This window comes from Lutra lutra, chromosome 8 (genome assembly GCF_902655055.1).
Source record: "Lutra lutra chromosome 8, mLutLut1.2, whole genome shotgun sequence".
NCBI classification, from domain to species: domain Eukaryota; kingdom Metazoa; phylum Chordata; class Mammalia; order Carnivora; family Mustelidae; genus Lutra; species Lutra lutra.
The window spans coordinates 58,528,952-58,556,621 of NC_062285.1; the positions used below are offsets into that span (position 1 = coordinate 58,528,952).

The 27,670-nt window shown below is 53.8% G+C and overlaps 1 protein-coding gene across 7 annotated transcripts in view; it reads left to right on the forward strand.

Moving 5' to 3' along the window:
* The window catches only part of NCKAP5L (NCK associated protein 5 like), a 30,214-nt gene extending 11,934 nt beyond the window's left edge, over positions 1 to 18,280 (forward strand). The window contains exons 1-14 of one of the 7 annotated variants that reach the window (XM_047743240.1): positions 2,171 to 2,187; positions 2,766 to 2,843; positions 5,648 to 5,716; positions 6,788 to 6,945; positions 7,678 to 7,746; positions 7,871 to 7,909; positions 8,645 to 8,764; positions 11,590 to 11,703; positions 12,746 to 15,363; positions 16,239 to 16,401; positions 16,619 to 16,700; positions 17,061 to 17,369; positions 17,448 to 17,590; positions 17,917 to 18,280. In XM_047743240.1, the coding sequence (XP_047599196.1) occupies positions 2,810 to 2,843; positions 5,648 to 5,716; positions 6,788 to 6,945; positions 7,678 to 7,746; positions 7,871 to 7,909; positions 8,645 to 8,764; positions 11,590 to 11,703; positions 12,746 to 15,363; positions 16,239 to 16,401; positions 16,619 to 16,700; positions 17,061 to 17,369; positions 17,448 to 17,590; positions 17,917 to 18,129 (4,131 nt within the window). In that variant the 5' untranslated portion in view covers positions 2,171 to 2,187; positions 2,766 to 2,809 and the 3' untranslated portion in view covers positions 18,130 to 18,280. Of the gene's footprint in view, positions 1 to 2,170; positions 2,188 to 2,765; positions 2,844 to 5,647; positions 5,717 to 6,787; positions 6,946 to 7,677; positions 7,747 to 7,870; positions 7,910 to 8,644; positions 8,765 to 11,589; positions 11,704 to 12,745; positions 15,364 to 16,238; positions 16,402 to 16,618; positions 16,701 to 17,060; positions 17,370 to 17,447; positions 17,591 to 17,916 lie in introns of those variants that run through there. The other 6 variants (XM_047743241.1, XM_047743239.1, XM_047743244.1 and 3 more) reach the window with 6 other exon arrangements.
* The last annotated feature ends 9,390 nt before the right edge of the window (positions 18,281 to 27,670 follow it).

The following is a 27,670-nucleotide window of genomic DNA, read 5'->3' on the forward strand; positions in this document are numbered from 1 at the left end:
GGGGAGGTACAAGGGTTCTGATGGGGCTGGGAGGACAGTGGCAGATTTTAGGGGTTTTCCCTCTGCTGGCTTTAATCCCCTGGGGAAAGGAGGGCAGGCAATGGAGGAGAGTGGAATGGGTGTGAAGCAGCCCTTAGAGGATAAGAGTGCAACTCTAACAGTTAACCTCGGTGGGAGTGCCCGGCCGTGCTGATGAGCTGGTTGGGGTGGCTTTCCTTGGGTGAGGACAGAATAAGAAACAGTGTGAGCAAAAGCCTGAAGACAGAAGTGAGTTTCAAGCCCAGTCCTGTCCTATCCTCAACCTCTAGACTCTGTGGGGAAAAAAGCATTGACCTAGAAGGCTCAAGTCAGAGAATCCCAGGGATCTTCTAGAATTGTACCATCCAGAACAGTAACCACAAACTGCATGTGGTTGTTTAAACTTAAAATTCATTTCCTCAGTTGAACTAGCTACATTTCCTTTCTTCTTCTTCTTCTTCTTCTTTTTTTTTTTTTTTTTTTTTTTAGATTTTATTTATTTATTTGAGAGAGAAAACATGTGGGAGCATGAGTGTGAGAGCGGGAAAGAGGGGGAGGGAGAAGTGGGCTCCCTGTTGAGCAGGAACTCAATCCCAGGTTTCTGGGATCATGACCTGAGCTGAAGGCAGGCTTGAACCAACTGAGCCACCTAGGCGCCCTGAACTAGCTTCATTTCAAGGGCTCAACAGCCACATGTAGCTAGTGGCTACCGTATTGGATGGCACAGAATAAATGTTGCATCATCACAGAAAGTTCTACCGGACAACACTTCTAGAAAAGTGATTCTCAAACTATTTTGGCCTGAGGACCCCCTCCAACCTCTTAAAAACTGAGGAACCCCAAAGAGCTTTGGTTTATATACGTTATACCTTTTGACATGTACTGTCCTATAAATTAGAACTGAGAGTTTTAAACATTTAATTAACTAAGGTAATAAACCCATTATATGTTAACATATTTTATGAAAAGTAACTATATATTTTCCAGGACAAAAAAAAAAAAAAAACTGAAAAGAATGGCATATATGTTCTTGCATATATGTCATGTCTGACTTAATAAAAGGCAGCTGGATTCTCATATCTGCTTCTATATTCAGTCTGTTGTGATATCACATATCATGTGGTCTCTGGAAAATGCCACTGTATACTCATGAAAGAATGAGAGTTAAAAAAGCAAATAATGTCTTAGTAGTAGTATGAAAATAGTTTCAACTCTGTGAATTCCTTGGAAGAACGTCAGGGTCCCTGGACCATATTTTGAGAACCAGTGTTCTAGAACAGCTTCCATTTGGCCCAAAGGAACTTGTCCCTGAGAGACTGAGTGATTTGCCTAAAGCAACACAGGAAGTAAATTGCAGTGTTGGGACCAGACTCTCCGGCTGCCTGCTGGCTAGAATGGGCCCAGCTAGGCTTTGGTCAATGGGGACTTGGCTACCCGCAGTGTCTGTGTTCTGAGCCCCTTCCCTCTCCCCACATCCAGCAGCTGCTTTTTTTGTTGTTGGGTTATGCTGTGGGCCAGGAGAGGGGAGGTAAGGGGTGTTGGGGTTCAACAGGACCGGGGCCCTTCCTCTTGCCTGCCTGGGTGGGCTGGGGGACTGATCCTACTGTGGGTCAGAAAGAACCTACACTAAGGGATGAAAGTTCTTGCAGTGCTTGTGAAGAGGAAGCTGGACGGGGCCGCAGGGGCCCCTTCCCCATGGACACATGCTTCTCAGTGGGGCTATTGTGTCCTGGGGCCAGTTGTCAGGAGGAGGGAAGGAAATTCTTGTCTGTCCTCTTTCCCTGGGGCGGGGGGAGACCAGTTGGAATTCTTCAGGCTCAAGGATGCTCTGGGCCAGGATTAAGGTGGCTACTTTCAGGCCAGGAATGCCCTGGGGCACCAGTCCCTCTGTTCCCTCCCCACACCCACGGCAGCCCCAGGCTGATATGTCTGGAAAGGAGTGTTTGCTCTGGGTTCAGAAGTCCGCTGTTTACAAGTGGACTCTTGGGTGTGACGGGGATTCCAGAAAGCAGCTGGGGGATTGGGGGAGCAGGGGGGAAACGGTTGTTGTTACGGATGATTCTGCTATTAAAGCGAGCTTCTCCATCTCTGCCTTCCCACAGCTGCCCACCCTCCCCCACCTCCTGGTCACTGGCTTCTGTCCCTAGAGGACTCTGGGGGGAACAGCTGGTGAGTGAGGGGCTCATCGGGGCCCAGAGTCCTTGGCTAAGGCCCGGGGTGAGGGAGCAAGGGAGCGAGGAAGACAGGCTTGCTGCCACCTCTCTAGTCCCTTCCTGCCAGGCCTGGGCCCAGAGTTCAGCGAGAGGTCTTGGCTGCTCCCTGGCTAGGCAGAGAGTGGGCGCTGCAGACCTTACTCCTTTGCCCTGACCGATGGAAAGGCCGGGACAGTCAGCTCTCTTTGGGGTCCTGTGACTGCCTGGGCTGAAGAGACCAAGTCACCAGATTCATTCAGCAATCAGGCTGAGCCAGCCCTGTCCCCAGGTTACCCAGAGCCCTCTGAGCAGCTGCTCCCCCTTCCCTGTCCCTGGTTGCTGCCAACAGCCCCCCACCCCCACTGAAGGAGGGCCCAGGAGGCTCTGGTCTTCCTCCCTTCCTCTCCCTCCCTCCCCTCGGCACTGAGGTCACCTCCCTCTGAATCAGGCCTTTGTGGGGGGCGGGGCTGCCCGTTGGCAGTTCTGGCGGGAGAAGCCTCCAGTTCAAGCTGCAGCTCCATCTCTACCCAACGTGGCCCACATCATGTGTTCCAGACCCAACATCCAACATCCAGGGGCGTCGTGGGACCACGGGAAGAATGTGTGAAGCCAGGGCCATCCTGAAGAACCCAGGTTGGGGGTTTTCCAGGCCCGGGGTGGGGCTGAGCCCAGAAGCTGTGAGTAGGAGCTGTGGGGCCTGAGGGAGAGGGGGGTCTGCAGCCCCTGGGAGAGGGACCTCACTGACGCCCCGCAGGGATAGCCACTGGGGAACAAACGTGGGTTGGTTTTTTCCCCCATGAGATTTAGGCCAAAAACCCAGATGGAGATGGGCCAGATTCTTGACTGGGCTCAGACTGGGAGCTGAGGTGGTAGTAGCTTTTTAGATATCCTAGAAGAGAGAAAAGCTGTAGGAAGTGTTCCTTCCGCCATAGAAATCTTGAACTCTGACTGTGGTCCTGCTCATAGCCTGCCCTGCTCTGGGCACCAAGTTTATTTATTTATTTACTTACTTACTTATTTTTAAGATTTTATTTATTTATTTATTTGACAGACAGAGATCACAAGTAGGCAGAGAGGCAGGCAGAGAGAGAGAGAGGGTAGCAGGCTATCTGCCGAGCAGAGAGCCCAACGCGGAGCTCCATCCCAGGACTCTGGGATCATGACCTGAGCCGAAGGCAGAGGCTTTAACCCACTGAGCCACCCAGGCGCCCCATGGGCACCAAGTTTAAATGCAGGCCTCTTCCCTGTGACTCAAGCAGTCTGGGCTGCCGGCTTCCTGGCCCTCTGCTTGTGACCCTGCAGACGGAGAGAAGGCCTCTCTGTCCCGGGTTGACCAGACCACCTCAACTGAGGGCAGAAAGCTTCTCCCTAAAGTGAGGTTGAGTCACAGCCTGTCTTCATTTCCGGAGCCTCTCGGAAGCCCAGCTGGGGAAGCAGAGACCATTCCATGTGACAGAGCTTCTGCTTTGGGGTGGCTTATCACCTCCCCGCCCTGGGATCCACAGAAACTAGATGGAAAGAGTAGTGGCAGTCAGCTCTGGGGCCCGGGGTGGGGCCAGGGGTTGCATATTGGGTCCCTACCGTCCTCAACCACAGACATCATCCACAGCCAATCCACACGATCTGGGCCTCCTGGAGGCGTTTTTATTTTTGTTTCTTAAGGAAAAGATACTCTCCCAAAGCATCTTCGCCCTTGGTTTGGTTTTTGCTATCACTGTTGGGAACTCAAAGACATGGGCTTTTCCCCAGTTTTATCTTCCTCCCTTTCTGGCCCTGGACACTGCGTGTTCACCCTGCTGCTTTCCTTCACCCTCCTAGGTCTGTCTCTCCCATCCCCCGCTACCCCGTGGAGCTGTCCACAAGGGAGAAAGGGTGAGGGGATTGAGGGGAAAGATAGGGCACACTGGGGGCACTGGGAGCCTCTAACGAGAGGAGGAGAAGGGGGTGCTGGGGTGCTGGGGTGGGGTTTAACTCTAGTGGTGAAGGTAACCCGAGGCCTTTTTTGGTTTTAACCCCTATTTATGTATGTGGGAAGGAGGATATTTCCTGAATTTTTTTCATTTTTTTCCAAGCCCGTCCATTTCTAAAAATACCAAACACGATAATGTCATGAGCAAATGAAGTTATACTCAATACATTTTTCATGATGTTAAAATAACAAAGGACTTGAGATTGTTGTAAAGTGTTTTAAAAATAAGTATTCTAAGTTTTTTCCTACAGTTTTCAGAAGGCCACTGCCCGCTGTCCTCCATACAGGGGCACACAGTCTCTCTCACTGGGAAAGAAGGTTCTGTCCTTTTGCAATCACCCCTTTCTCCCTCTGGGGTAAGGCTTGGTGAGCAGCTGGTTGGGGGAGCAGGTTGAGGAGGAGGGAGCCCCTGAGTGCGGGGTTAATGGGTGTCACAATCAGGTCTGCAGGGTGGCCCCACTGCCCAGACCCCACAGGGAGGAGCCTGGGCCTCGGGGTTCCTTACAGATGAACATCCAGCAGGGGCAGGGAACGAGGCAGGACTTCGCATCATACCCCTGTCAGGATAGGCTCGTGAAAAGTCCCTATTTATAGAGTTCATATAAGACCCTCTACACAGACGATCTCAGTTCATTCTCCAACATCCATTTGGGCTAAGTATTCTTAGGCCCCTTTTCTAGGTGAAGAAACAGATTTTGGAGAGTCGGGATTCTCATCCAGATCTGTCCCATTGGCTTAGCTCCGGGAGCCCGGAGACTCCAAGGACCTTATCAAAGATCAGGAGCTTACAGTGCAACTTACATGTGTACAGAGAGGCCGGCTATGGAGGGGGAAAGGGAGGCGGGTTGGGGGACTTCGTGAAGCCTCCTTCACCTGCAGGCACCACCCCCTCACCCCAGCCGGTGCCTCCCCTCATAAAGTTAGGATTGAGGGCAGTGGTGTCTGAGAAAGTGCCAACACTCTGCTTGGCACACAGGATACACTCCATTGGGAGCATAATTTCCTGCTCTTTGGTTTCCTTAGTTCTGATATAGGTGTTGCGGAGAGCATGGCATCCCCTTTGTGGTTGTGAGGATTAAAGAAGCCAGTGTGTGTTGCCAAAGGGCCATAAAGCCTCATGTGTTGCTGCCCATCCCTCTTTGGTATCTGAATGATGTCCGGCTGACAGCTGGCCCTTTGCACTGGCTCTTTTCTCAGCCTGCAGTGCTCTTCCTGCTCCAGGATTTCATCTGGATGTCCCCGAGCTCTCTGTTTTGGTGTCACCTCTCGGTGCCATATTGGGACCTGACGTATGTCCATTGGCTTCTCTGTGCATCATCTGCCCCCGCCCCTAGTAGAATGGAAGCTTCATAGAGGCAGGGCTTTCTCTGGCTTGTTGATCCCCAAGACCCGGTGCCTGGCACACAACAGGAGCCCAGTAAATGCTTGTGGAATGCATGACTGATATCGTCTCCCTCTTTCTCCATAGGTGAGGTGACCATTCTGGCTGCTAGCGTGACCATTCTGGCTGCCAGCCTGGGTGAGGAGGCAGAGACAGGTGAGGGGCTTTGAGCCTGTGCCTGCTATGGGGGACAGAGGGGGACTGGAGGAGAAGGGTGGGGGGTGGGGAAGGCATTCCCTGTGCCCCACTGCAGGGGACAGAGGAGGGGTGGTTCAGATGCCTGCCCACTGAGCTGCTAGAGGGCTCCTCTCTTCCTTGGTCTGAAAGTGCTAAGCTCCTTTTGTGGGGGCTACAGTGGGTCAGAGAGGCACATAATCTGTGGTGGACTGGGGGCCTCCCCCCTTTTACATTAGGATGGGTTTTCCCATCTCCTGGAAATTTCTGCACTATTTGTGCAAAAGAAGGTCATGAGGACTTTCCTCTAGGAGAGAAATTGCAACTCAAATAGCAGCCGAAGGCTTGTCAGGTACAGCCAGGAACTACGGCCATAGTCCAGTGACCTATATGTCATGACACAGGACAGAAGCCTGGCTGTGCCGTTCGCAGGCAGTGACAAGCAAGTCACTTTTGTCATCAGTCTGTCCCAGACATGCCAGGTAGCCCACCAAGGAGTGGGAGTCTGGGCAGGGAAATGAATGCAGAGTCCCTGCCTTCACGGGTGGACCCTCCCGGGAAGGTGGTTCCAAAACCACGAGGGAGTGGTGCCTGACCTGGACTTGGAGCAGGAACCCTGAAGAATACATAGGAAGGACTTGCTGGACGGAAAGCGGGAGGTGTCAGAGGACCCCTGCAGAGGGAATGGCATGCACCCCGAGACTGGGCCATTGGGGCCTGTTCGGGAGCAGGGAGCTGGTGAGGCAGTGGGCTTACTCGCACTGTGCCTGGAAGATGGAGTGTGCCAGTTCGAGGCAGACTGCAGCAGAGAATTCAGCTTTCTTGGCCGTTGGCCAGCGTCTGTGTGACCTGTGGTAGGATGAGCGCAGGGACTGAGGTTTGTAAAACAATGGTCTCCGTTCTTAAAATGGGAAGAGTATGTCTGTCCTGGGATCAGAAGAGCCTGAGTTGTTACAGTGTCAGTGGCCCATCAGTCACACTAAACTTCCAGAATGCTGACAAGGTTTTGTCGTCCTCCTCCTCCACTCTCCTCCACCCTGTGCCCTGGAGTAGCCTGCCCGGTGTCTCTCACGTGTTCCCAGGGCCCGATGTCAGAGGCCATGGACCAGCCCGCTGGGAGTCCTGGAAAGCCGAGGCCTGGAGAGGGTGGTGACAGCGGCACGGAGCCGGGCACCTGCCAGGAGCTGCTGCACCGACTTCGGGAGCTAGAGGTGGGGCACCAGGCAGGGTGGGGGTGGCAGGGCCCTCAGGACCTTGGGTAGGCTTTATGCATGTGGGTGGACCTTCCTCTCAACCGGTTTTGCTGGGCTGGAGCAGAGCCGAACATTCTTTAGCAAAGATCCTCTGAGAAGCCCTTTCTTTGCTCTGAGCTCTCCAACCTGGACTGGGGGTGGGGGAGTGCGGCTTGCGGCAAGAGCATGCACAGGAGCAGGGCTGTCCTAGCCCCCAGATGGCTCCCTTCTTTATCCTTTTACCCTTTGTCTCCCCCGATTTTCATGCCCTTGCCGGTCTAGGAAAGGTGTGGTCACAGAGGCCCCAGGAAGAAGGGTTTAGATGACCCAGGACTTAGGGGTTGAGAGACAAGGGACCAAGCTCTTCACCATGTTCTTAAGACACTGCCCTCTTCCCTTCAGCCTCCTTTGCCCTCCCTCCAGGGAAACAATGATTATTTCTGGCACCTCCCAGCTTAGGTCCTCTTGGCCACCATGTCTCTGCAGTCCCTCTGACCTCCCTGACTGAGGTTGGGGTTTATAGAAAACCAGCTATCTCAGCTCTGCCTTTCTGATGCCTTCCATCCGTCTCTGTAGGCCTGGCTGTGGGGAATCCAGCCAGAGCTGGTGTAGCTGGTAGACCCCATGCTTCCCTTTCCTCACTAAGGAGTTTGCTCTGGTGTAGGAATGATCCCAGAGCCTCCTTGTTGGCCCTCTTTCTCCCTCCTGCAGGCAGAGAACTCGGCACTTGCCCAGGCCAATGAAAACCAGCGGGAGACCTATGAGCGCTGTCTAGATGAGGTCTGTGAGGTCTCCAGGGGGACTGATGCAGGGAGAGCTGGGGAAGCGGGGAGGGGCACAGACTGTCAGTGCTCCAGGCAGAGGCCAGTGGGCTGAAGCTCTGCCTTGGGCCCTCTGTCCCCAGGTTGCCAACCATGTGGTGCAGGCACTGCTAAACCAGAAGGTAAGCGGCCATGGGGAGATGGGGAGACCTTCTCACCCCTGAGCCCAGACACCCTGGGGAGAGGCCCTGAATATAGGAGGGGGAGTCCTTCCTGAGGACCCCTGAGCCTATTCACGCAGGGGCTAGAGGAGGGAGCTTGGTGGAAATGGTCTATTGACCCTCCAACAAGGCTCCTTCTCCCCACCTCGGACAGGTCCATACTGTTCTGCCTGGAGGCACAGGTGGGCTAGGTAAGGCCAGGTCTCTGAGTAACTTTGATTTGGGCTTGAACCCTTCCCCAGTCCTGGCCCCAGCAGGCTTCTCCAGATCGTGATGGCCCTGATCACAGTGTTAATATTGTGAGCATAAGGTGGCATCTAAATATTTACTCAAGTACTGTGGGAACTTCTTGACTTCTGAGCCACTCTGACCCCCAGGTCTTCCTCTGCCTTATATGGGCCCTTCTTTGATGTGTGGTTTCTAAGAGGCCGGGGTTGGCTCAAGGGATGGGAAAGATGCCAAAGGGAGTGGGATTTACCTCCCACTGGGGGTGGTAGACTTTAGAGAATTTATCATCCCCAGAAAATGTGACCGCTGTCAACACAGGCAGGCTCAGCTCCCCCTAGACTAGGAGGCTGCAGGAGAAGGGCATGCACAGTGGGAGTGCCCGTCACTCTGGTGAAGGAGACTGGGCTCCTACCCCTCACCCCCTCCCTGCCATGCTGTCCTTGTTTCCGTCCACCTCCCCGGGCTCAGGACCTGCGGGAGGAGTGCATCAGGCTGAAGAAGAGGGTGTTTGACCTGGAACGGCAGAACCAGATGTTGAGCGCCCTGTTTCAGCAGAAACTCCAGCTGACGACGGGCTCCCTCCCTCAGGTGGGCACAAGCTTCACCTTCCCTTCTCCTACCTCAGCTTCCTGCCACTCCCAGCCCCATCAGCTTCATCACCTCCTTCTCTCCTGACACCTGAAGAAGCAGGCCACCAGCCATCCCATCCGTTCTGGGAGCTGTGGCCCTATGAGGAAGCCTGATAGATGTGAGCCTTAGATGGGCAGAGGAAGATTCCCTGAGTCCCCTCCAGCTTGGCCCTCCCCCACCTCCCAGGTGCTCCTTGCCCCGCTGGAGGGCATCCCTTGTTGTTGACAGAGAAGGTTCTTGCTTGGCTCTGGCTCTGTGTGGGGCGATGGGCGGAGGCTGAAAATGCAATGATTTCAAGCTCCCAAGGGGCTCCTTTGGCCACTGAGTTGCTTCTTCTTGGCCAGGGGCAGGGGTGGGGCTGGGTGTAAAGCGCCCAGTGCTGGGTGTCACAGAGAGGTCAGGAAAGGCACTTCCCCCTGGGTCACTCTGTGTGTGCGCATAGTTGCCTACGCTCGCCCAGTGACACACAGGCATGTCCTCAAACGCTAGCCCTGATCGTAGACCTGCCTTACCCAGGAAAAGCAGAAGCTACTAGTAGTGAATCCTGAACTCAGTCAAGATGTCACTTGGGGGAACCTGGGTGGCTCAGTCGGTTAAGCAGCTGACTCTTGATCTCAGCTCAGGTCTTGATCTCAAGGTCGTGAGTTCATGCTCTATACTGGACTTAAAACAACAACAGAAAAAGATGTCACTTGCGGTCTCTCTATCAGGAGCCCCAAGGCTGGGTGAGATTGGGGGTGGGAGGACCGGGCCCAGCCCCAGGGAGTGGAGGTGAACCTCGGGTTCTGAGGTCAGCATATCCCGGCCCCACCCCCAACCTTGACAACAAGAGAAGCACCTTCTGTGTGTATCTGTCTGAATGTGCATGCCTGTCTGATGCAAGCCAGGCAACTCTTGGCCCCCAGACCTTAGGCAGGATGTTCCACAGCTCGCTGGGAAGCCCCAGCCCCTGGCTGAGGCTTCTCATCACTCTGGCCTTTTTGGAGGCTCTGTTCCCAAGCCTGTGCGGAGCTGGGTCTGAGTTGGTGACAGTGACCATGTAGGTCTTCCTGTCCTGGATCTGTCCCTGCTACCAAGGTCACCTGGACTCCCCAGAGGCCTAAGCCCACTAGCCAAGCCTACCCCGTTCATGCCTTTCCTTGGTGACGAGTGATAACAGAGGTGTGGAGCATCCTTAAATCACTAAAATGAAATCTGGGGCCTTTGAGGGTTTGGGGCAATAATAGCTCTATCTTCCCCAGCAGTAACATGACATAATAAAAAGAGCATGAACCTTGGCCTCAGATAACGCTTGGATGGGGTCCCTAACTGAGCTAATTCTTAGCTGTGTGACCCTGGGCAAATTATTTAACCTTATGAACCCCAGTTTTTTTCTCATAAGTGAAGATTAAGATCCTTATGTTGCCGGTTGTCGTGAGGATGAAATGAAATACTATATAGTGTTTGGCCCTTAGTCGTGGTCAATAACTAGCAGCTGCTTTATCATTATTAATGTTACTCTCAGGCTGTGCTTTGTTATGATGAAAGCTCCATTGAGCAAATGCTAATTAAGCTCTTACAGTGAGCAGTGCCTTTGCCAACACGTATATGGAATTGGACATGGAATTGGACGGGGCTGTGTCTGTGCCGAGCACAGAAACCCTCGGGGCTGTACTGCTCCAAGCTAAAGCAGGTCCACAGGTAGCCATCATATGGGGCTGTAACATCTGGGGGCCCAAAGGGGTGAGAGGCCAGCAAAGTGGCCTTAAGGAGGTGACACTGGATCTGTGCCTTGCTGCACAGGTGATGTGAAAAGTAGAGTTGGGGGTGGGGAGAAGGGAGGCCCTGTGGGAGGAACCTCGGGGAAACTGAGGCAGAAGCAAGCTGTTGGGCTGGGCTGGAATGAAGGCTGTGGAAGGGGCAGTGAGTGAGAGCCAGAAGTGGAGGGAAGGACCAGCAGGCTGGGCCCAGAAAGCTGGTGGAGGGGTCCAGACTGTCTCCTTTAGGCAGTGGACAGGGGTAGGAGACTTGGAGCACAAAGATGCTTTAGATGAAAAAGGAAAAATTACTTCTGCTTTGTGGATAAGGGGTTGGTAAAGCCACCAAACCAGGTCAGGGAGACAAATAGCCAAGCAGCTTCCAGACCAGAAGAGTGAGGATCTGAGCTGTAGCTGGCCCCCACTCCCAACCCCCTCAGAAGAGGGAGAAAGGCCACGGAAGCAGGAGTTTTAAGCTAACTCCTATCTAGTCAAGATGCCTTGGAGATGAAAATGACATTCTCAGGGACGGAGAGAGAAGTGACCGGTGATTAGTGGTAACTTCGTCATCCTCAGGGACCAGTTGGGGGAGGACAGAAATGATAATTCCTAACACCTCTGTTCTCCGACCCAGTAACAAATGCCTTTCCCTTAGTCTCAGCCATCCCAGGGAGGCTCGGGTCACAGGCAGTCAGAATAGGAAGGGGCTCCGCAGAGAAACAGAGTGCCCTTGGAGTCTCCGGGGGCACCCAAATTAGACTGGCCACTGTCCTCTGCCCCAGGGATGTTGTTCTTTCTCCAGAGCCCCAAATCAGCCCCATCTCCCTGTCACCTGGGGCCACATGGCTTCATTCCACCTGTGCACGGTCTCCCAGGGCTCCTCTGTCCAAGTGGTGGGGACAGTGGCAGAAGCCACACTGAAGGCCAAGAGACATCCATCCCCTGAAGGAGCAGACTTGGAAGAACACAAGGGGAAGGCCGAACTTCAGGAGGGGGCAGGGTCTCTGGACAGAGCACCCCTGGGCTGACTCTACCTCTTACCTGCAGATCCCACTAACGCCGCTCCAGCCGCCATCAGAGCCCCCGGCCTCCCCCTCCCTGAGCTCTGCCGAGGGACCGACCACCTCGCTGCCTCTGGGGCACTGTGCAGGGCAGAGAGAGGTAGGAGGGCTGGGCACAGTGGTCTGTGGTTTCACTGGCAACGGACTCGTTAGTCACTACTACGTTGCTTTTTCCTAAGGAGTCCCAGGAGAAAGGCCCGCTTCCTGGGGCCCAGATGCCCATCTAGGTGTGAGCCCTCAGCGGTCAGCCTTAGACCGAGAGAAACAGGACCCCACTGGCGATCGCTAGCCTTGCAAGCAAAGTTAATTAGTGGTAGACTTGTGTGGATCACCTTTCCTGAGCTCTCACTCGGTGCTGCACACCTGGGTCTCACATATTTTTTAGTAATTTTTGGTCTATATTTACAATTGCCTCTATTTATTCAAGTCTAGAACTATTATTCATTTATTCTTTTGCTTCTCTGATTTGCTTTATTTTATGAGGTTAAGCATAATCACCACCCCATTTTATAGGCGATGCCATGGAGCTCAAGTTAAAAAACTTGCTGAGTTCATACATCTAGTTGAGCAGTAGAACTGGGACTTGAACCTGCATAGTCTGGCTCAAGGGTGCAGGTAGTTAACCACTTTGCCAGATGAGCTGGGCCCAAGAAGGAGCTGGGCAGAAACAGGGAGAGGCTTGCCATGGAGTTTCCCTAGTTCCCGCCTCCCGGGGGAGCAGGTCTGCAGCACAGCTGTCTGACCTGAGAAGGCCTGGGCTTTCCAGCAGGGACTGACTTAGCGCTTGGCCCCATTGCCTCCCCATCTTGAGTCTCTGTGTTCTTTCTGGAGCCTGGAAAACAGACAGGCCTCCCTCCCCTGGGGCAAACATAGATATCCAGGTTGTAGGTGGTGTCAGCCCTGCTAACCCAAATAGCAGTGGGGGAAGTCTGCACCCCGCCCCAGGTACACCAGGAGGAAGAGGTGGGGTAACCAGGGCCCAGTGACTTGAGAAAGCTGAGCTGTCCTATCAGAGAAGCTGTTCGTTCCTTGTGAGGACTCCGACAAAACCAGGCCCGCTATGTTCCTGACACAGTCCGTCTGGTCCAGCTCAGGTCCTGGACCTGCACATGGGCTCCTGCTCACGTCCTTTCTCCCCAAAGGTATGTTGGGAGCAGCAGCTACGGCCAGGAGGCCCAGGACCCCCGGCCGCCCCACCGCTGGCCCTGGATGCCCTGTCCCCGTTCCTTCGAAAGAAAGCGCAGATCCTGGAGGTGCTGAGAGCCCTGGAAGAGACCGACCCCTTGCTGCTTTGCTCGCCTGCCACCCCGTGGCGACCTCCCAGCGAGGGTCCTGGCTCCCCAGAGCCCATCAATGGCGAGCTGTGTGGCCCACCCCAACCCGAACCCTCCTCCTGGGCCCCCTACCTGCTCCTAGGCCCTGGTAGCCTGGGAGGCCTGCTACACTGGGAGCGCCTCTTGGGGGGCCCAGGGGAGGACGAGGGTGCTGGGCGGATCTGGGGCCCTGGCAGGGGCCCCTCCCAGGCTCCAGGCACTGGCTCTGGGCCCCCCTGTGCCCCAGGCAGCAGCTCCTCCTCCTCCTCTGATGAGGCGGGTGACCCCAATGAGGCACCCAGCCCGGACACCCTACTTGGGGCCCTGGCCCGCAAACAGTTGAACCTGGGCCAGCTCCTTGAGGACACAGAGTCTTACCTGCAGGCCTTCTTGGCCGGGGCTGTGGGCCCACTCAGCGGGGACCCGCCAGGTCCCGGGCAGCCATCTTCTCCAGAACAGGGGCCCCCACAGCTGTCCAAGTCCAAAGGCCTCCCCAAGTCAGCTTGGGATGGGGTTACTCCAGAGGCCCAGAGGCCAGGCTTTGGTGCTACCTCAGAGGGCCAGGGGCCCCTCCCCTTCCTCAGCATGTTCATGGGTGCGGGTGATGCCCCCCTGGGCTCACGGCCTGGCCACCCCTACTCCTCATCTCAGGTGAAAAGCAAGCTCCAAATTGGCCCCTCTTCTGGGGAAGCCCAGGGGCCACTTCTGCCCTCTCCAGCCAGAGGTCTCAAGTTTCTAAAGCTGCCTCCAGCTTCGGAGAAGGTCCCCAGCCCAGGAGGCCCCCAGCTCAGCCCCCAGCTTCCCCGGAACTCCCGAATTCCCTGTCGAAACAGTGGCTCTGATGGCAGCCCCTCCCCACTACTGGCCCGCAGGGGTCTGGGTGGAGGAGAGCTATCCCCGGAGGGAGCACAGGGCCTGCCCACCAGCCCTTCCCCCTGCTCCGCAGCTCTGGACTCTGCACAGCTCAGACCACCCCCGCCAGCCTTGTCTACCACACTGTCCCCGGGACCCGTGGTTTCTCCCTGCTATGAGAACATTCTGGACCTTTCCCGGAGCACCTTTAGGGGGCCTTCCCCAGAGCCACCTCCATCCCCACTGCAGGTACCCACCTACCCACAATTAACTCTGGAGGTGCCACGGGCCCCTGAGGTCCTCAGAAGTCCTGGAGCTCCCTCCAGCCCTTGCCTCCCAGAACCCTGCACCTATGGGAGTGCCCAGGAGAAGAGTCTGGACAAAACTGGCTCGGAGTCTCCCCATCCTGGCCGCCGGACCCCCAGCAGCTCATCCAAGAAACCCAACCAGGGGGCCGGGCGGCGCCCTGGGGATCCTGGCTACACCCCTCTGCGGGACAGACTGGCGGCCCTGGGGAAACTGAAGACTGGCCCCGAGGGGCCAGAGAAGAATGGGGTGCCAGCCAAGCCTGGCACCGAGAAGGCCCGGGGAGCAGGGAGGTCTGGGGAGAGCCCTGGAGACATGGCGCCTCCCACCCCCAGGCCTCCTGAGGGGCCAGAAGCCAAGGGGGCCCTGCGGGGGGCAGTGGCCTTGGGCACGAGCAGCCTGAAGCAGCAAGAACCTGGGCTCCTGGGAGACCCCGGGGCCCGCATCTACTCCTCCCACTCCATGGGGGCCCGGGTGGACCTGGAGCCCGTCTCACCACGGAGCTGCCTCACCAAAGTGGAGCTGGCCAAGAGCCGGCTGGCAGGGGCCCTGTGCCCCCAGGGACCCCGCACCCCTGCCAAAGCACCAACCTCAGCCCCCAGCCTTGGCAAGCCCAGTAAGAGCCCCCATGGCAGCCCGACGAAGCTGCCTTCCAAGTCACCCACCAAGGTGGTACCGCGCCCTGTGGCCCCACCGACCACCAAGGAGCCCCCGAAGCCTGACAAGGGGAAGGGCCCTCCTTGGGCTGACTGTGGCGGTGCTCCGGCCCAGTCTATGGCCCCCACCCCCGGCCCTGCAGACCCCAGCCAAGGCCCAGAGGGCCGGGCCCCACACTCAGCCATCGAGGAGAAGGTGATGAAGGGCATTGAGGAGAACGTGCTGCGGCTGCAGGGCCAGGAGCGGGCGCCGGGCACCGAGGCCAAGCACCGCAACGCCAGCAGCATCGCCAGCTGGTTCGGCCTGAAGAAGAGCAAGCTACCGGCACTGAACCGCCGCACCGAGACCGCCAAGAGCAAGGAAGGGGCCGGCGGGGGCTCCCCGCTCCGGAAGGAGGGCAAGATGGAAGCCCGGAAGCTGGAGGCCGAGAGCCTCAACATCTCCAAGCTGATGGCTAAGGCAGAAGACCTGCGCCGGGCCCTGGAGGAGGAGAAGGCCTACCTGAGCAGCAGGGCCCGGCCACGGCCTGGAGGCCCAGCCCCGGGACCGAGTACCGGGCTGGGGCAGGTGCAGGGCCAGCTGGCTGGCATGTACCAGGGCGCAGACACCTTCATGCAGCAGCTCCTCAACAGGTGAGGGTGGCCAGGGACCAGGCTGCGGGTGCGAGTGGCTGGGGGCTGCTCTTCCCTCCCTGGGCCCGCCTGGGGCTGGGACTGCTTTTCCTGAGAGCAGAAAGGGTAGGGGGTCAAGTACAATGCCACCAGAGCAGCTGGAGGTTAACAGCCTGGCCCAGAGGAGAGACTGGGTCTTGGATCCAAAGCCTGGGGTTTGTGCCCCAGCTCTGCTCCTCTCTGGCTGTGTGGTGTTGCACGTGCTGAGACCGGCTTCTCATTTAAGGGGAGCTGACCATCCACGGTTTCCTAAATCGTCTCTGGCGTCAGCCGAGGCACCGGAAGTGCTGCCTGCATAAGAAGTTAGGGAACTGCTGGTTCCCAACCGGGGGCTGATAGCTCACTCTGGGATTTTCTGCCCTATTGCACAAGGGGGCTCCCCTTCCCATCTTGCCCACTCAGATTCGGTGGCGGGAGCAGGGTCGCAGAGAAGGGCCCATCTGTCTGGTCTCGGGGTTGCTTCATCCGGGCCAGATGAGGCAGAATGTCCCTGGGGGTTGGGCACCAGGTGGGGTGTGTCATGTATGGACAGGAGGTGACCAGGCTGCCATCTACTAGCAAATGGTATCGAGAGATCTCTGGGCCTGACCTTGTATGGCTTTGGGGAACTTGTCCCATCTCCCCTGCCCCTGCTGTTTCTCTCAGGTTTTCCCTAGAGTCTCTGCCTGTCCCCAGCATCAGGAGGGGTTGCTGGCAGCAGCCAGCAGGGCTACATCCTCTATCCTGGGGGCAGAGGGCAGTGGGGATTTCACAAGACCCACCCCCACCAGCGGGAGTGAGGTTGGAGTGGATGCACCCAGGCCTTCCTTCACCTTCGTCTACACTGCTGCCCGTAGGGTGGATGGCAAGGAGCTGCCGCCCAAGAACTGGCGGGAGCCCAAACCCGAGTATGGCGATTTCCAGCCAGTGTCCTCTGACCCCAAGAACCCCTGGCCAGCCTGTGGGCCTCGAAATGGCCTGGTGGGGCCTCTTCAGGGCTGTGGAAAACCTCCTGGAAAGGTAGGCTCTTGATGGCTAGGTATTGGGTCTGGCTCTGTGGCCTGGCTCGATGTCCCGCCCCTTGGAGGGTCCACTTCCCTGGGGCGTGGAAGCTGGTGGGTGTGCTCTTGGTCTCTGGGGGCTGGTGGGCTCCAGGGGTCCTAATAACGGAGCGTGGGTAGGGGCCTAGGAGGGGGCGGAAGGAAGGCATCCTGAGGTCTCCCGTACCCCCACACAGCCGAACAGCGAGTCAGGAAGGCGGGAAGAGATGCCCTCAGAGGACAACCTGGCTGAGCCAGTGCCCACCTCACACTTCACAGGTCAGCAGGGTCAGGGGCCAAGGATGGGACCCGTCCCTCACCCCCTGCCCACTTTGTTCCTTTCCTGTCACTGCAGCAGGTGCAAGGCCCTGAGCACCATCTTGGGGCCAAGCACCAGGTGGGCATTGGGGCTGCACAGAATTAAATCCTTCCCTGCCCTCGGGTCCCCGGCCAGCCCCCCACACATATCCCTGCAAGTCTAGGGGAGTGGAGCGGGAGGACTGGCAGGGCTGACAGCTGGTTGGGCCGGGAGGGGCCATGACCAGGTGGGGAGCCTGGGCTGAGGCAGGAAGCCAGAAGAAGGTGGTGGAGGGGCTGAGACCATGGCCTCACATCCCCAACTTCCCCTCCCCTCCCCAGCCTGTGGCTCCTTGACTCGAACCCTGGACAGTGGCATTGGGACCTTTCCACCCCCAGACCATGGCAGCAATGGGACCCCCAGCAAGAATCTTCCCAAGACAAAGCCACCACAGCTGGACCCCCCACCCGGAGTGCCCCCGGCTCGGCCCCCACCCCTTACCAAAGTCCCCCGCCGTGCCCACACGCTGGAGCGTGAGGTGCCGGGCATAGAGGAGCTGCTGGTGAGCGGGCGGCACCCTAGCATGCCGGCCTTCCCCGCGCTGCTCACCGCCACTCCCGGCCACCGGGGCCATCAGCCCTGTCCTGATGGTAAGTGTCTGTGTGGAAGGGTGTGTCATCCCTGGAACTCTGCCCACCACCATCCACCTTCCCCTTGTCCCCTTGCAGATCCCTGTGAAGACCCAGGTCCTCCCCCTCCCGTCCAGCTGGCTAAGAACTGGACTTTCCCCAACGCAAGGGCAACCAACAGCTCCACTGACCCTTTTCTTTGCCCATCCCGACAATTGGAGGGGCTGCCCAGGACCCCCATGGTGAGCATGACCAGAGGGGAAAGGGGACAGGCCCAGAGGGCGGGGGGGATGACATGGGGAGCCCAGTTCCTGTCTTAGAAGAGGCTGAAGGGTGAGCTCCCTTGGATGCCCCTCTGGACAGCCAACCACCTCCCCCTTCTCATACTGCTCTTGGAGAAAGGGTTTCTCTCCCCACAGAACATTGGCAGGACCACACTCAGTTGTGCCTCTGGTCGCCTTGGTGGGCCCCATGGGCAGCACCCTATCAGGTGGGAGGAGCCCAGCACTTTTCAGGCCCGCCTGGGAGGTGAAAGGCGCCTCCTCCTGAGCTTCCCTTCCTTTCCCAGGCCCTGCCCGTGGACCGGAAGCGGAGCCTGGAGCCCAGCCGCCCAGCCCCTCCACCCCAGGGCCCAGCATTCGGAGGTAGCCGCACACCCAGCACGTCGGACATGGGCGAGGAAGGGAGAGTGGCCAGTGGGGGTCCCCCAGGTTTGGAGACCTCAGAGTCTCTCAGCGACTCCCTCTACGATTCGCTCTCCTCCTGTGGGAGTCAGGGCTGAGGGGCTACGCCGCACGATGGCCCCTCTCTGGAGTTGGAAACCACTGACTGGACCAGCTCTCCTCGTGCCCCATCCCTCGGGGCAGGTGGGGCCCCTCCCTGCAGGGACCAAGAAGGCAGATGGATCAGAAGGTGAAGGGGGTCCCTGACACACCCCACTGTCCACCGCTGCTGTGGAGGAGATGACCGCTCTCAGCTCAGGGAGAGACCCCACCCTTGGTCCCTTCTCTCACCTGGAGTAAGGCTCTTCCTCCGAGGGACTGGGGGTTCAAGGTCGCTGTGTCCTGGCCCCCGCTCTCCCTTTCAGGCTGAGCCATCCTGTGGTGCTGGGCTTCCCGCCCGCCAGCTGTGCCATCTCTGCCCAACCCGGCCGCTCCCTGCCCTGGAGCCCCGTGGAACTAGCCCAGAGGCCCCGGGCCGGTGGAGTCTAGGGGCAAAGGGTCAAGTTGCCTTCTCTCTCTGTCTGCCCTGGTCCTCCCTGCTGTCTGGATGGTGCTGCCCTCCCTGCCCCATGTCTCTGGGGTCCATTTGTCTGTCTTTTTGTTATTTTTTTTATATTGAAGCGCCTGGCCCAGTCCCCAGCCCCCATCCCTGTGCTGCGGTTAATTTATCTGTCGTTAAGAACTCGGCTGCTCTGCTTCCAGCCTCTGCTTCTGCCCTCTTCCTAATAAAATGTGGAGGCCCCTCCCTGCCCTGGACTCCGCTTTTTCTCTGGGAGGACTCCGGGTCGGACAGAGGGGTGGAGGCTGCGTGGGCACCAGGCTGTGGAACCCCAGGGACCTAGACTTTGCCTCAGGTGCCCTTCTCACCTTAGAAGGTCACTAAGCATCGGGGAAGTGGGGCCTGCTTAGGCCTGGGCTGGTTCCTGGGGTCAGGGGGATTCGTTCTTCCTGGGGTAGGGCGGAAGGCTGGGCTGTCTGTGGGGAAGGTGGCCGTGGGCGTGCACACCAACTCCTGTACGTGCTGGGGGGATGGGATGTGCAAAGTGAGCTTTGGGAGCTGTTGTGTAGACAGACTTAAGTGTCTGTAGCCTCCTGTTGCCAGAAAGCAAAGCACAGCTGGGTCTCAAACTTGCCACCTCCTTTTTTTTTCTTTTATTTATTTGAGAGACAGCATGAGCCGGGGAGGGACAGAGGCAGAGGGAGAAGCAGACTCCCCGCTGAGCAGAGAGCCCCGAGACAGTGGGGCTCCATCCGAGGACACCAGGATCATGACCTGAGCCAAAGGCAAATGCTTAATCTGAGCCGCCCAGGCACCCCTCTACCTCAGATTTCAACCAGGAGTTCCCCTGGCTCTGAAATTCTTACTTCAGGAAGGGGAGGCCAAGAATGAGGCTTTGTGGAAGGGTCTAGGCTTCTAGGAGTAATTTCATACTCTCCACATGGCATGAAAAGGCCACGGGGTGGGGGTGGCTCCCTAGCCCTTGGATTTCCTGTTGGGCATGGAGCTGGGCACTATCTGAAGGTGAACCAGACTGTCACACATCGGCCAGCCAAATTGGGCTTAGCAGGGCTCAGGTTGCTGGGTGTGGGTGTGGGGTGACTTGTGGAGTGCCCACCAGACCACGCCTGCACTCAGCCTCTCCCTGTGACATATGATCTGAAGGCCCCATGGGTGGCATGCATTTGGTACCCCTGGCCTTGTGGGGATTCCGGACGGTTCATCATGGGGGTGGGGGCCCTCTGGTGACCACATGGTCTGTGATGGCAGCACAGGCTTACAGAGCTGAGGTTGGGGTGCCTGGCGGCCAGTAGGCCTGGGCCCATTCACACGTTGGTGATACCACTAGCTGCCGCTCTGTGCCCTGGCCAGCCCAAGGCAGGTTGGGATGGGGAGTGTCAGGGCCTCCCTTTCTACTAACTCCTAGTAGCGTCTCCAGCCACAGAATGCTCCAGAGAGTGGTAGAAGAAACTCGCATTAAAATAAACACCAACCATGCCACCAGCCTCCTGATCCCCAATACCCACCAGAGCCTTATTTCAGAGACAAAGGCGTCAAGGCTCGGAAGCATCCAGTGGTTTTCTAAGGCTGAGAAGTGATGGAGCCTAATGAGGGGGATTTCTTTCTGAGTGTGTAGGTTGCCTTTTTTCCAGCAAGACTTTAATTTTCTCCTCCTTTTTTGGCCTGTGGATCACTCCTGATGGACAGGTCTTGACAGCACCTGACAGGGAACACAAGAGTCTTAGCCATTAAGTCTGGTTTTGTGGGGGAAAGTGGAATCCTTTCTCTGGGCCTTGGTTTTCCTCATCGATAGAAGGAAGATTAGGAGGTTGGGCCAGACCATCTTTGTCTGTAGCCCTGTAGTTCCTCCTATGCCTCCTTTAAGCTGGCCTCTCTCCCTCCCATTTCCCTCAGTCGATGTCCTGGAAAAAATTAACAAGACTTAGAGAAGAGTCAGGTTGGATGTCTTGGTTTTTCTCTAACTGTCCCAATCCCATTTTCTCACTTCTGTCCTCTACCTGCAGCTCCTATCCCAATGTCCCTTCCACTTTCCCGGGCCTGCATCTGATATTGCCAAGAGGCTGATCTGCCTCTTACCACAAGGGCTATACAAAGGCTACATCCTTCTAACTTCTTACTTCTGGGTTCTTCAAGAGCCTTTCTCTGTTTGAACCTGATGTATTACCTCATTTCCTTGTCAGCCCAGAATTGTTTGCCTGCCGGATATTTACTCTCTGTCCTTTCCGGGAAAGAGTTTGGCATGGTGGGTTTGACTCCGAACTCTGCCTCCGGCATGCTGAGACCAAATGGCCCATCTATATTTCTGTCCCCAGGGTCTGGCCCGTCTGCTCTCAGGCTCTGTTCCGCAGGGTTGCAAACGCAAGGTGACAATGTGGGCCAACCAAAGTCAGCCCTGCCCCACTGATGGTTCCAGTGTGGGCCACTCTCATTCCTAAATCCCTCCCTGTCCAGCCCACGGAACTGTGTGTGCCCTCCATCTGAAGCAGTCCTGTGGAGGGGGTCACACAAGTGAGTTAAAGACACTCCTGGGAAACCAGTTTCTCCTTATACTTTGAGGGATGGTTTGACTAAAAGACTCCTTGGTCTTCACTATGACATGATACTGCCTATCTCGGTTGGCAACATCTGCTGGCAGGATTCAGGTGACCTCCCTGTTTTCTCCACAAACAATGGGTGTGATGTTTGTCTTACCGTTGTGTGTGACCCCTTCTGCTGAATTTTCCAGAGGAAGCCAAAACTGCCAGGCGCCCCTCCTCCCCCTTCAAATGGCATCAAGGCATCAGCAAAAGACTGAAAAGGTTTCAGGTTTCACATCACTGGGCACCCTGCCTTTTACAGGAAATGTCCTGAAATGTTAACAGGTTTTCTCTGGGTTGCCAAGAGCTTTTATTGCTAAATTTTCTACAAACAGTATGGTTTGTTTTCTTTATCAAAAAAGGTTTTAAAAAAGAAACAGTCATGCTTGGTGGCAAACTCTAGATATACACACCCATTCTTTAATCCTGTGTGAGTTAATTCAAACATTTTTTTTTTAAACTTGTGAATGTCAAGTAAATATAGGTGAGCACTTCTATGATCTTGGGATGAGGATGAACTTTTTTTTTTTTAAGATTTTATTTATTTTTATTGACAGAGATCACAAGTAGGCAGAGGGGCAGGCAGAGAGGGAGTGGAGGAAGCAGGCTCCCTGCTGAGCAGAGAGCCCGATGTGGGGCTCGATCCCAGGACCCTGGGATCATGGCCTGAGCTGAAGGCAGAGGCCTCAACCTGCTGAGCCACCCAGGCACCCCGAGGATGAACTTTTAAAGATCTTTTTGGTAATTATTAAAGACATACACATTATAAAAGTGCATGTTTCTTTAAAAACTTTTTTAAAAAATGCATTTGTTTCTTTTTTTAAAAAGTAATTGAAATTGAATAGAATGTTATAGAAGGAAGAAGCATCTCTTTCATACCGCAACTCCCAACCTCGCTCCCCAGATATAACCCAAGTTGATGGGTAACCTTTTCAAATCATGTTTTATTTTTTTAATTAATTAATTAATTTTTAAAAAGCTTTTATTTATTTATTTGACAGAGACATAGCGAGAGAAGGAACATAAGCAGGGGGAGTGGTAGAGGGAGAAGCAGGTTCTCCGTTGAGCAAGGAACCCGATGCGGGGCTCAATCCCAGGACCCTGGGATCATGACCTGAGCCAAAGGCAGACACTTAACGACTAAGCCACCCAGGCGCACCTCAAATCATGTTTAAATGCACGAGTGTACACACATACACACACACACACAGAACATATTTATGTTGACCTTTTATTAAACAATGAAATTATTCTATAGTTACTGATCTGCTTCTTTTAGCATTTAATAATGTATCTTGGGGATTTTTCCAAAGTCCATGAATCTCCATAACCGTACATGGTCTTCTGTTGTATGGCTGTGCCATGTTCATTTGTGCTGCCATGGCAAGCAGTGCTGCAGGGAATAAATATTGCATGTGTGTCTTTGGCCACTTGTGTATTTTCACAAGATTTTTTTTACCAATGGAATTGCAAGGTCAGGAGGGCTGGGTGGCTCAGTCGGTTAAGCATCTGCCTTTGGCTCTGGTCATGATCCTAGAGTCCCAGGATCAGCCCTACATCAGGCTCCCTGCTTGGTGGGCTGTCTGCTTCTCCCTCTGCCCCTCCCCTGCTCATGCTCTCTCTCTCTCTTTCAAATAAATACACAAAATCTTAAAAAAAAAAAAAAAGGAATTGCTAGGTCATAGCATATGCTTAACTTAAATTTTTTGCAGATATTAACAAATTGCATTTCCCTAACAATGTATAAGTGAGACTATCTTCTACATCATTCAGTATTATTAAACTTTTTATTCTCAACTAATGTGGTCAGAGTAAGTTACCATGTACAGTCTTGTGGCCTAATGTTAGTGACTTTGACTTATACTCAGAGTGAAATGGGAAGCTGTTAGGGATAAAGAATGAACTAGAGAGGGCAAGTATGGCAGCAGACCAGGAAGGGGGCCCCTTGGGTAACTCTGATGACAGATGGTTGCGACCTATTCCAGGGTGGGGACACTGTAGACACTAAAATTCGCTAATGTAATTGATGTGAAGAAAGGAGAAGAGCCAACGGTAACTCCAAGGGTTTTAGACCACTTGGTAGGAAGAAGTTGCCATTAACCGTTAAGGGGGAGAGTAAATAGAGCAGACTTGGGGGAGGGAAGATCAGGAGTTAAGTGTTGGCCACGTTAAATTTGAGATGTCTATTGGACACCATCCAATGGAAAATGTGGAGTAAGCATTTGGTTATAGAAGTCCAGAGTTTAGAAAAGAAGCCGGGGCTAGAGGTATAAATTAGTAAGTCATCAACATATGGATGTTATTTAAAGCCAGGGGCTGGATGAGATCAACAAAGGAGTAAGAGGAGGAAAAGTCTGAGTCCTAAATCCTGGGATCCTTCATTTCTTCAGAGGTCAGAGGAAATGAGGAGAGATCACAGAGGAGACTGAAAAAAACAGTACCAAGAGAATATGGGGTCCTGGGATATAAAAAAAGAAAACATTTCAAGAAAGATGAATCGGTAAGTTTTGCTGATGCATCTGTCAAGATGAGAATTGAAAATTGCTCCTTCAATTTAGTAATACAGAAGTCACTGGCGACCTTAGCGAGAGCCCCGGTGGAAATGAGAGCTGTCTGGAATGGTTCAAGAAGAAAACGTGCAAGGATGGATCGGAGGAAGTATAGACGACTCCTCTAAGAAGTAGTGGAGAGAGAGGGGGAGAGGAGAGTGAGGTCAAGAAATGCAATATTTACTATTTTTTTAGTCTTATTTTTCAAACTATTTTTTTTTTAAGATTTTATTTATTTATTTGACAGAGATCACAGGCAGGCAGAGAGAGGAAGGGAAGCAGGCTCCCCGCTGAGCAGAGAGCCAGATGCAGGGCTCCATCCCAGGACCCTGGGATCATGACCTGAGCTGAAGGCAGAGGCTTAACCCACTGAGCCACCCAGGCGCCCCTTTTTCAAACTATTTCAAACTTACATAAATGTTTCAAGGACAGCACAAAAACTTTCTTCTAACCCTCTTGAAAGCTGCCAGCTTGATGATCCCTCTCCCATACTTGACTGTAGATTTCCTACAAACAAGGGCGTTCTCTTCTATACCCCCATACCATCATCAAAATCAGGAATTAATTTATAATGACACCTCAGACCACATCCAAGTTTCACCAGTTGTCCAGAAAACGTCATTTATGGCCAGTTCAAAAGTCACACATTGCTTTTAGACATTTTTTAGTGTCCCTCAAACTGGAGCAATTTTTCAATCTGTCCTTGACTTTTTTTTTTTTTTTTTTTTTAAGAAAAAGAGGTGGTGTGGGAGGGAGGGAGAGAGAGAATCCAAAGCAGGCTCCACACACAGCAGGGAGCCCGACTTGGGGCTCAATCTCACAACCCTGAGATCATGGCCTGAGCAGAAATCAAGAGTCAGACTCTTAACTGACTGAGCCACCAAGGTGCCCCCAAACTGTCCTTGACTTTTGAGACCTTGACATTTAAAAAAAAATTTTATTTATGTATTTATTTGAGAGAGAGAGAGAGAGAGAGAGCATTAAAAAGGAGAAGGGCAGAGGGAGAAGCAAACTCCCTGCTGAGCAGGGAGCCCAATGTGGGACTCGATCCCAGCACCCTGGGATCATGACCTGAGCCAAAGGCAGAGGCTTAATGGACTGAGCCACCCAGACACCCTGAGAACTTGACAATTTTTAACTTTGCAGGCCATAATTTCCATTTATCTTATTATTAAGAATGTTCATTTTCATTACTTAAGTTGGTGTATGCCAGATTTCTCCATTATACTTTTACTATTTTTCCCTGTATAATTAATAACATAATCGGAAAGTACTTTGACACTGTAAATATTTCATTTTCATCAAACTTTCTATTTATGCATTTGTTTATGTCAGTATGAACTCATGACTTCCTATGTTATTCAATGGTTTGTAATCCATTACCATCATTATTTACTTTGGTGTCAAGTTGTCCATGATTTGGCCAGTAGGAGCCCCTTCAATATGGCTTCCATCTCTTTGACAAACCCCCATCATTCTTTGAGGATATACTTTCTGGCATAACTTGCTCAAGATTCATCTTGGACTTTCCCCAACCCAACCCTGGAATCTGCTATTTCTCCAAAGAGCCCTGGATCTTCTGGTGGAGAGTGATATTTAGAAACCAAGATCTGGAAGCTGGGTATGCTTATTGCTACTGGGGATTTGTTCCTTAGGATTCCTAGACCATAAGAGAGAATTTCTTTTTTTTTTTTTTCAAGATTTTATTTATTCATTTGAGAGAACACAAGCAGGAAGAGGGGTAGAGGCCAAGGGAGAAGCAGACTCCCCGCTGAGTGGAGAGTCTGACGCAGGACTTGTTCTCACAACCTGAGATCCTGACCTGAGCCAAAGTCAGATACTTAACCTATTGAACTGCCCAGGATTTCTTAAAGGTAGAAGAAATTAAGGTATTGTCTTGTACTTACGGGGAAGAAAAAAATAGAGAAAATTTGATGATTCCAGGAGAGAGAAAAGGGAATTGTTGGGCCCTAGGGCATGTGTGGCCCTAAATAGTGTCTACAGCTACAGGAGGGAGGAAGGCACGGAGACAGCTGAGTATATGAGTGTCTGTTTAGAGAAGGACACTCGTGATTGCTTTCATTTTCTCAAGGAAATAATCAAGGTCATCAGCTAAGAGGGAAGGATGGGAAAGGGAAGTGTTGGAGATTTGAGAAGAGAGGAGATAGTGTGAGCAGTCATTTAGAAGGTCAAGGGTGAACACACTAGGGAATGGAGTGGGGGTACGAAGCAGCATGAAGGGTTCACATGAGATGCGTAGGAATTTAAAGTGAGACTTACTTTATAAAAAAAAGATTTTATTTATTTATTTTAGAGAGAGAGAGAATGGGGGTGGAGGGGCAGAGGGAGAGAAAGTCCCAAGCTGACTCCATGCTGAGCACAGAGCCCAACATGGGCCCGATCCCATGACCCCGAGATCACGATCTGAGTGGATGTGACTCTTGGATCCACCAAGAGTCAGATGCTCAACCAACTGTGCCACCCAGGCATCCCTTAAAGTGAGACTTATTAACACAAATGTGTTGGGGATTTTCTCCTGCCGTGGTAGGTGCAGAATAGACAGGTTTAGTCAGAGTTGCCAATTCACCAAATGACTACAGCATCGGAGAGAGAGAGAGGGAGGCCCGGGGATTGAAGGTATAGGCAAGGGAATGATTCTATCAGTTGGCCATGGGCTTTACACTGATTAAAGAGGGAAGAGAGAATGATAAAGGACAGGCATGACAGAGGTACGATCAGTAGATGGCAAGTGTGGCGGGACCAGAGGACTTTTGCAGATAAGGTACTAGAAGGAATGAGTTGGGAAGAGGTGAAGTGGTGATCAGAAGGTGGGGTGCATGAGATTGAGATGATGGGAGGTGTAGTGGGTTAAATTGTGCCCCCCTAAGGAAAAAAAAAAGATGTTGAAGTCCTAACCCCCAATACCTCAGAATGTGACCTTACTTGGAAACTGAGACTCTATAGAGGTAATCCAGCTAAAACCAAATCATGTGGGAGGGCCCTACTTCCCGTATGACTGGGGTCTTATAAAAAGTGGAAAATTAGACATAAGGACAGACAGGAATGTGGGGACAATCTGTGATTGTCAGCAAACCATCAGAAGTCAGGGGAGAGGTCGGAAGCGAACGGACGCTCCCTCACGGTCCTCAAGAAGGAGCCAACCCTGGACTTCCAGCCTCCAAAACTGTGAGACAGTCACCTTCTGTTGATCCAGCTGCCCAGCCAGTGGGAGTTGGTTACAGAGGCCCTGGGACACTAACACAGAGGGGCTGCAGTTATCCGGTAATGACAAGAACCAGGGAATGACCACGAGAGTGAGTAGTTCAGACAGCGTGAAGGGCAAGGTCATTGGAGAAGAGATCCTGGAACTATCTGTGTGGATGTTGACATCTCTAAGAACTAGGACAGGATCAGCATCAGAGGGAATGACCAATGACCAAGAGGCAGGAGCCAAAGCCTTCGAGAAATGAGAGGAAGTAACGCAGGGGTTGGTAGGTGAGCGGGAAAGGGAGGTAGAGTGAGCAGTATAGTCTGTGAACAGGAGATTCAAAGATGAGGGATTAGTGCAAGGGTGGGTTTTGCTGCAGAGGGGGTTGAGGTGGCTGTGAGGTCATCCACCACAGGCTCTGTCTTGAGCAAGAATAGTAAGAAATCAGAGCAAATGTCATGTGTGTCAAGTGTGCCAGGAACTGTTCTGAGTGCTTATCCATAGTAACTCAGTTTCCCTCACCACAATCTTTTATCCCCACTTTAATATGAGAGCTCGAGGCTCTGAGAGCTCAAGGATGCTGTCAGAGCTCCAAGCCTATCTGCGGAGGAGCTGTGAGCTGAACAAGGCAGTGCGGCTCCAGAGGGTGCTTTCAGCAGCACAAACAAGAGGGAGGGGCCCCCAGGAGGGCACAGCAAGGAGCAGGATACAGTGGAGGGGTGAAGGGGCAGGGCTGGGGTTTCGGTG